At 33.9% G+C, this 9,248-nt stretch overlaps 1 protein-coding gene across 4 annotated transcripts; it reads left to right on the forward strand.

The window, feature by feature from the left end:
* The first annotated feature begins 1,705 nt into the window (after positions 1-1,705).
* Positions 1,706-9,016, forward strand: LOC142533817 (uncharacterized). 4 transcript variants are annotated; one of them, XM_075640718.1, is made up of 10 exons: positions 1,709-1,915; positions 3,166-3,302; positions 3,429-3,626; positions 3,683-3,777; positions 5,871-5,924; positions 6,970-7,224; positions 7,302-7,364; positions 8,002-8,070; positions 8,178-8,223; positions 8,693-9,016. In XM_075640718.1, the coding sequence occupies exons 3-10, from the start codon at positions 3,488-3,490 to the stop codon at positions 8,752-8,754; spliced, it is 783 nt and encodes a 260-aa protein (XP_075496833.1). In that variant the 5' UTR covers positions 1,709-1,915; positions 3,166-3,302; positions 3,429-3,487; the 3' UTR covers positions 8,755-9,016. The 4 variants fall into 4 exon arrangements, with proteins under 4 accessions (XP_075496830.1, XP_075496831.1, XP_075496833.1 ...); XM_075640717.1 differs by having other exon boundaries at positions 3,166-3,291; XM_075640715.1 differs by lacking the exon at positions 3,166-3,302 and having other exon boundaries at positions 1,706-1,915.
* The last annotated feature ends 232 nt before the right edge of the window (positions 9,017-9,248 follow it).

Here is a 9,248-nt window from a genome sequence, read left to right on the forward strand (position 1 = left end):
GAAGCACTAATCTCTCGACCTACCCCCAAAACATGTCCTACTCGAACGCGTCTCAACTAGCTGCACTTCCACTCGACCAAGCCATTACTCCATCCCTTAAACCCTCTAACCCTTGGCATGATCGGTCCTCTATCAACAACAACAGGCAGCCCCTTGCAAGCATACATGAAAAACGTGAGTATGAAACACATATATGCATTTTCATGTTAAAAACCTTGCAAATAATTATGCTACAAGATAAACCAATGTTTTCTTCATGCAACTCTACATATATATCAGCATACTATGGGCGTGAATGAAGAGTAAAGGAGATACATGCGTGCCTTGATGATAAAAGAACGAAAAATTGAAGAATTTCGCGTCGGGGAGGCGTCGGAGGAGCGGTGAATGAATTAATCTTTAAGCTATGGGGAGGACCAAGACTTGGCTTCTGAAAGCTTCGAAAATCTGCTGGAAAAATCACGTGAATGCTGTTGTAGAGTGGGGTGGGCGGCTGAATGAGGGGTAATTAGGTTTAGGGTGTGTTTTGTAGTAATTAAATAGTTAATCACATGCTAATGGGTCCTTAATTGTATTTTACAAAAGTTTAAAGAAATTCTTGAGCCCACTAAGCTTAAAAATAGGCCCATAAAGTCCAAACACACTCCCAAAAAATATTTCTTTTTGATAAATTTTTGAAAATATTGACCGAACCATAAAAAAATCCTCCGTTCCGATAAAATTTGCGTACCGATTAAAAATATGCACCGGCGAGTAAAAATAGACAACAAAGCCCATTTCTTGAAAAATATACTTAAAACGCCTCGTATTAATTAATAAAAATTAAAAATTTAATAAAAATAATTTTCTTGATATTTCTCCGATTTCCGTTCCTCGATCGAACGCGAAATGCATCTAGAAACCTTAATGCGTGAACTTCTAAAATATCGTGAAACAAATCCTATTCATGCAATATTTATGCATTAAATGCATAAAATAAATAAACACATAATTTAAATAAAACTCTAGATTGCATGCATTCAGGTTACGTAAATTTAAATTTCTCGGACCTTACATCAGATCTCTTCACAAAGACACTTCCTACGACAATATTCAGAAAACATATATAATATTAGGATGCGCAATCTACGAATTTGTGAAGAATCGTTCGTGTTAACATGAAAAGTGACTGCACTCTTTTTCTCTTACTATGGTTTTTATCCCAATGATTTTTTTCTAATAAGGTTTTTAACGAGGCAATATAAAAAACACGTAATGAAGACAATCATTGTATCATTATCATCATCACAAGGGGGTGTTGAAAATAAAGAATTATTGAATGTTGAAAATAAAGAGTTGAAATTATCGAATGTTGAAAATAAGAGTTGTAAATATTGAAAATTAGTGTGTGATGGTGTAAGTAATGATGTATTTATTTTTGGATTATTTTCAAAGAAATTCTATAAATAGGTCTCTCAATTTGTGAAGAAAATCACAATTGAGTAGAGAGAAAATTTTATAAAGTGTGTAGTTTAATATATTTTGTGAGTTTGATATTTTTACTTTTTACCGTAAATTTTTACTTTAACATATTTAAAAATATAACAATTTAAAATTTATTTATTAAATTTATTTGCATCACGAACCAAAGGATAAACTTAAAAAAAAAGTCGCCTTTACGATTACACGCAACGAGTAGAAAGCGGGGGACTAAAAATAGCATTGTATAATTGCAGAACCGTAGGGGATCAGGTGAAGAAACTGATGAGAACGGCGAACATTTCATAGCATAAATAAAGCCCATAACGAAAACCAACTCATTTATCGCAGCTATAAGACGAGAAATTTCCTCGCTATATTTCGTTAGATCTCTTTGATTTCATCCTGGGTTTGATCTTCATGGAATCCGCCTCCGTGAATCACCGCTCTTTCCACTGTAAGTCCCTCTGTTCTCTCTCTTGTAGATTACTGAAACATGGACTTTAGTGTATGTGCTGAAATTTAACATGCATTTTATGATTTGTGTTCAAAGATTTGTTATTTCCTCTTCGGCGGCGGCGGGGGGATCGTCTTCTTTTAGATTTTTTTGTGATTTTATGTTTATTGTTATTTATCTGTGAACCAAGTATTAGGGAATGCTGTGATTTGTGTTGAGCTCCGAGGGATGCAACTCAAGGAAATGACATTATGTTAGATTTTGGATGTGGCGAGTCTGGATGAATGCTTGCTATTGTGTAGTGTTTTGAAGGAGTGAACAAATCAGTAAATGTGTTGTAGTCTTATGAACTACATAGATTAATTATTTCTAGCTTTTAGTTGGTAAATTTATATGCGGCTTGTAGTTAATTTTACTTACTGATACCCGAGATCATGAGTGTGTGAAAAAATGCATGTTCAGTGGAAAAAAGGTTAACGTAAAATTGATAGTTGTACTTTGGTCCATCCAAGTGTCCTAGACTTAGGCTCCTAAGTTAACGTGCAGCTTTTGCCCCCAACTCCGATACTAGTACTAGCAAAGTAGCAGTGTATAAGTTAAACAAAAACAAGCTTGGAAGAGTTTGTCTTATAATTTCCTCAAAATCTTATTAAGCCAGTGTCCATTGAGTGTCCGTGATGTTTAACATAGCAAACAGCCACCTGTAGTTAACACTAATCTAGCCGCTGTGATCTTTAATTAGACTTTATATTCGATTATTTTGATGTGATCTTTGTAAACCAGTGGATTCATTTATGAACATCTGATATGTAGCTTCCTAAAGTCTCCTTGTATCTTAGCATTACTTTATTATCTTAGCATTCATAGACTTGAATTTCTCTCAAAGGAAAGGGAAGGCAAAAAGGGAAATTATCTCAAGAACCAAAATTAAATGTTATGTCCTGACCTAAGAGTGTTCTGCTGATTTATTGTTGTTGGTCTCAAGGTTCATTTGTGGCTTTAATTTTTTTGTGTCTTTTTATATTTATTCCTGACTTTTACTTACATATGTTTAAAGATCTTAGTCTGTGATCGACTTGAATTACTATATAGTATGTTCATGGATGTTTGTGGGTTTTATGTACTTCTTTATGCTTGTTTTATAGTGGATGTCTTGGTGTTTTCTGATTTTTGGGCATATTTATTTCTTACTCATCTTATTTGTCAGATTTATCCTTTTAAAGTCTACAACCTTGTTTTTCTTTTTCTAGTGCCCGATAACTATTATCCTGATAGACACAAATAGAAAAGATGTTTCGCGCATGCTGGTATATAAATTTGTGAAAGGACGATCGGGATCAACTAAGTGTTTTCTGGATTCAACTGTTTATCTGATGGTATATCTCAGGTTAATATAAATTAGTCCTAGGTAAAAGGATAGATGTTCCTACCATGTCTAAGGTTCATCTCGCCTTATGTTTGAAAAACTCAACTGTATCTGACGCTTTGTTTGGAATGCTTGTGTGTGTTTCAGATGCTGTCACCCTAAGTTCACATTCAAAGTCCACATTTGAAAGACCTGGTGTCATTACCATGAATAATGGTGTCTTCTCCAACTTAAATAGATTGATCGTGTGTGGTGGTAAGATATTTTCATCCACAAATAGCCGTAGACCAATTCTCGTGTCTTGTGTGAAGTCCTCTGAAACTGCTCTAGTGGCCAAATCTAATGGTGAGCTATTATCATTATATGGATCCCACAATTTAGAAATTTAAAAAAGTCAACAGGTGACCCTAATGGAGCTGTTGTACCAGAAAGTCGACAGCATGTCTTGCTAGAGAAGAAATCACACTTCAGTGCAACTTTTCCCAATGGGTTTGAGGTATAAAGCATCATCAGATTCACGTGCTCGTGTGGAAATGGCCCATCTTTCAAGCTTTGTACATAAGTTCTTTGTTTCTTATAATTCACTATAGCTTTCTTTGGATTTTAACATGAAAATAAATACTTACTGACTTAAAAAAGTTAATTGAAACAGTCGAAGCATGAAAAATTATTTGGGATACAAACGCATTTCAAATTTTGAAATTTGGAGCGATAATACGAAAACACTTTGGGATTCAATTGGGCATATCTTTGAAGATTCATGGAACAGTTACTGTTGACGGTATTGTTAGAAAGCAAAGTCCCTTTTCTGGATCAAACTTTTAATAGTCATCACTATGGATAATTGAGGAAATATTTTATTCTTAATTTAATTTCAACTTCACTTTCATAGTCCGAAAAAAAGTGGAGCACATCGTGATTCATGTGGGATTTTCGAATCATACATCTGGACTTGTACACGTGCTGTCTACAAATAATCATTCATTCATTTTCTTATAGGAGCACCTGAATTGATGCGTGTAACATAAACTAGGTTAATGCATGTGAAACAATCTAATTGGAAATATATCTAGTCTATTGTAACATAATTATCATTTAAATTTAAAGATTATTTGAAGTTTAATCATGTTGTAGTTTACTTGGCAAACCTTCAGAAAGCTCACAACTTTATTGTCACATGTTGTCAAACCAGATATATATTTATTTGGTCAAGAATGAACGACTAATCTTAGTTATTAAAAGCGTGCGCTTGACTGTGCTTAGGCGACAGGCGCACCTAACCCAGGCGCAACACTTGAAACAAACGCGCTTAAAGCATGCGCCTCTGCCTAGGCGCAAGGCATCCGAGAGGCACAAAAGCATGTACTTTAAAGAAGTGGACTAATATTTTGTGAGTAAATAAAAATTAACTCGAGTCCAACCAATTTTGAGGCCCAATTAGCAAAGTTGATGGCTATTTAATTATAATGGAACCCTGTTGTCACTCGTTTATGCAAGATTTTTTTATCAGAAAGTTCAGAAATTCTCTGTGTAAATTTTTACTGTCATCTCCCCCCTATGATGATGTAGTTGAGAAATATTAAAAAAAATTGATGATTTAGATGATATTATAATCTTCTATGCAAACTTTTACTATAATTTACATGACTTACTATGGTTTTGGAAGATGATGATATAGTTGAGGAGGATGAAGAAGAATTTGATGATTTAAATATTTGAAGTTTTTTTTAATAAACTATGAATTGATGACTTACTAATGAATTTTAGATGATTAATTTTTTTTATTATGATTTACGTTACATTATCTATTAATGAATTTTAATTTATACTGTTTGCTATCTTTGTAAAAAAAATTTAATTTGTGTAATAGTGTAGATGTATAGTATAAATCTTTTTATATATATATTGAATTTTAAAATTAATGTCAAATGCACTTTACTTCGATGAAGCATGAAGCGCCTTGCGTCTCAGGCCCCAGGGTACCCTAGCATTTAAATAACTATGTGACTAATTCTAAAATGGTTTATTAGTTGGTCCTTTGTGTACATGAAATCTTGTAAAATGTTGTGAATTATGTAATTCATTTTACGATAATTATGAGGATGATATCAAGCCCACTTAGAATTTCCTTGTGATCTCGGGATCTTGAGATTATGGTTATCCTGTCATTGAGTTTTGAGGATGCAATCTCTATAATCGGCCTAGGCGTTGGGCGCTGGCCAACCGCACTCGGAAAATTACCTTTTTTGGGAATTTTTTTTTAAAGTTTTTTAAGCTTTTCATTTAAAAAAAATTAAAAGCTCAATTGAAAAAAATACGAAAACTAATTTTTTTATTGGCCCTAAACCAAAGCCCAACAAGAAATGCGATTTGTTGGCTTGCCATCTTATTATGTTGATACCGTGGAATCCGTCTAGCGACACTTAGTCCATGCCTAGGCGCTAGGCTCTGGTCTGACGCCCGATTAGTTTCTAGCGAATTTTAAAACCTTGCTTTCTATCAGTCCTAGGGTTCTGTATACTAGTTTTAAGCAAATTATCTTCCTCGTTTTTCTTCTTCTTTTGACTCATATGATCTAATATTTATCAGGATCTGCTCAAAGAAGTGTGTGATGAAACACAGATTGCTGAGCTTAAAGTTAAGGTAAATTATGTTAGTGTGTAAACTCTGGAGTTTTTTTTTTTGGGAATAGAATTACAATATAACTCTGTTCCATCTATAAAGTACATAATTACATAATCCTACATCTCTTTTTTCTGAATTGAAATTAATTGCCATGTCACCGAGATAGTAAAATCAGTATTTCAGGTGCGTCAGGTAAAGATAAAAGTTTAAGAAACGCGTGAGACTGTTTTTGGCGTGACTTCGATCTATGTAAAAGAATAAGAGTGTTATTTAAGAATGTCTGGTAGGTTAAGTAATGACTACAGTAAAGGAGTGTGCAAAATATACATATGTATTTGATAAGTACATATCTTCTCCTGAATGCTCAGCCAGGTGAGATTTTTTTGCAGTAAAACACACATACAAGCATTTGATTGTTGCATTTTTGTCATGATTGCTGAAATTGAACATTGGTGCTATAGCCATCATTAACTGTAGCTAAGGTGTATTTGCCTATAAGGTTTATGACTAATGTATTTATACACTATTGTCAATTAAAGAAAAACTAATAGGTTTGTGGTTGTAAATGGTTGTTGTGTGTCTTCAATTAAATAATATACACTACAACGTGGCACACGCATTGCGTGTATATAATATAATATTTAAATATTATTTTTTAAAATATATTTTTAATTTTCAACTAATTGTTTTAGATATGATTTTCCATGTTTAAATGATGGTTGATTTATTAAAAGATGATTTACTAAATATTTAGAAATTATTGAGATGTGGAGAAAGATTTGGTGGAATCTGTTAAAATATTAATAAGCACAAAATAAAATCTCTATTTATATAGAATTTTGTTGCCAAAATTGGAAAGATTTTGGGTGAGATAGGTCATACCAAAGTGCTTACTCTAATGACCCCAAGCTTTATGATGTAGTATAGATACTCTAATGGCCCCAAGCTTTATGATGTAGTATAGATAAAATTGTCGTAGACTAATGCCACTACCAGGTCGCGATTGTACTACTTCATGTGTTGGAAATTCATATTTTCATGGATTTGTTTTACCATGTGATAGTTTGGGGCCTTTGAAATTCACATGAAGCGGAACATTGATGTGCCAACAGCCCCTGCCCCAGTTTTTACACAAGAAACTTCACCACCTATCCCCAGTAAACCAGTTGATGTGCCAACTAGTGCTCCTCCACCCCCATCTAAATCTTCTGCTGAAAAAGTGAGCCCCTTTACGAATGTCTCTGTTGAGAAGGCAGCCAAATTGGCGGCGATAGAGGCTATTAGATCTGATGGCTATGTTATAGTATCCTCACCCACGGTATGTATAGTACAATCCCTTGCATGCGATTGCATGTCGTGAAAACATATGCTTTCTCACTCTCTTTTCAATATTAGGTCGGTTCATTCAGAAGGGCTAGGACTTGGAAAGGAAAGAAGCAGCCACCTGCTTGTAAAGAGGTACCAGTCATGTCAATCACAGTATTTTCTTCTTCCCACCCAAATACCAATTTCAGAAAATCGGAAACAAAATGTAAAATACTTTGGTTGCAGTTAAACATTTAACTTTTTACCTCTTGGCAGTGGGGATGGTGTCTTTTTGCATTCTTGCTTGTTTTACTTTTTCTTAAGCTGTGATTGGAGAATGAAGCGATATCTTGCTAGCTTCTAATGCTCGACAAGAAATTCCAAGTTCTAAGAATGATCTTCAAGGGTCTTGGAAGTAATAAAAAGGCTAACTGACATCTTGCTGATATTAACTTTGTTCCATACAGTGTAATAACAAGTTATTATCTTTATGAATCGCATAATATATTGCCTTGTGAATGGAATTTTGTATTTGGTCATCTCTAATGAGCCTATGCTACAGGACCCTCTGCTGATTTATGCCTTGTTGAGTGTACTTTAGTTGGAGGGATTAAATTTTGTGTTTTTAATATTTTTTCTTCTTGCTTCCTATGTACACAAGGGCTTTGCCTTAAGTTTTTGAATTCTCTCGTACTATCATTAGAACATTGCAATAGTGAAGTGATCCATTGTAATCCTTGTAACAACATTTACATGTATCATATGAACTTTAATCGGATTTTGAGTATAGGGTGATGTGATCAAGGAGGGACAAGTGATTGGGTTTTTGGATCAGTTTGGCACCCAACTGCCTGTCAAAGTGAGCCTCACTTTCTATTTTCTAAATTGTGACTCTACTTTCATGATGATATACTAATGATTTTTCCTTTTTTGTTTTTTGGTCATCCTGGAATAATCTTTGAGCAGTCAGATGTTGCTGGAGAAGTTTTGAAGGTTCTTTACAGCGATGGAGGTAAGATGACTTGCTTTCTTTTCCCATGATTTTTAATTTCTTTGAAAATTTCATCCATTAGTTTTCTCGTGATTGACAAATAAATCTGATGTAAGCACAACTGATATTAGAAGACTTCCTGCTTAAATTCTGGTTCAGATGAAAGCACTTGGCATCAAATGATATCGTTAGAACAAATGTCATATTTTGGGATAAGTGTTTGCATGATTATTGCAATTTGCCAGTAAAAGAAATTGTTGCGGAGTAAAAAAGAACTTGTGAAGTGATGTGGGTGGGATATTTTCTTTCAAGTGGAACTTGGGGAAAATTATCTGCACATAGATTATTATCTAATCAATCATGGTAAAAAAATCGGATTTTTTTTATCCCTATACCATTTGTAACAAGGAGACATAAGCCAACATAAGAATTAGTAGGACGACTAATCGACTCCTCTATTTATTGTTTTATTTGCTTTATACGTATGCAGAGGCTGTAGGTTATGGAGATCCCCTCATCGCGGTCTTGCCATCTTTTCCTGGTATCAAGTAAATTGCATGATGAATTAGCTTTCACTTGGTTTTCAACGGGATCATGACAATTCCTGCATTTTTTTCTGTTACTTGTCTCATTTTCGTTGCGAGTATTCGGGTCAGTTGTTTCCGGTGATGTAAACTGGTCCATAGATTGATTTCGATGGGAAGTGAGGTGCGTCAGACGTTTGAATTCTTGTTTAATGAGTTTTGTAGAATTTTCTATTTGTATAAATAATCAATGAAATAAAGAAGAGAAAACCTCTTGTTTCTTTTTGAAATTGGTGTCCGAATGTTGGAGAAAAATGTATCTGCATATATAATATTTTCTATTATATTATTATTTATCAAATTGCATGTCTAAAACCTACCGTTTCAATAAAAATTTCCATATTGCTGAGAATAAACTACACACGATTCTTCCCGCTTGTTAAACGCATGGAAAGAATTTAAATGTTTTAATTTAAATCGAATCGATTGAGTCTTAAGTAGTGTTTGTGAGAGTTTTTAGGA

This window comes from Primulina tabacum, chromosome 18 (genome assembly GCF_025594145.1).
Source record: "Primulina tabacum isolate GXHZ01 chromosome 18, ASM2559414v2, whole genome shotgun sequence".
Classification (NCBI taxonomy): domain Eukaryota; kingdom Viridiplantae; phylum Streptophyta; class Magnoliopsida; order Lamiales; family Gesneriaceae; genus Primulina; species Primulina tabacum.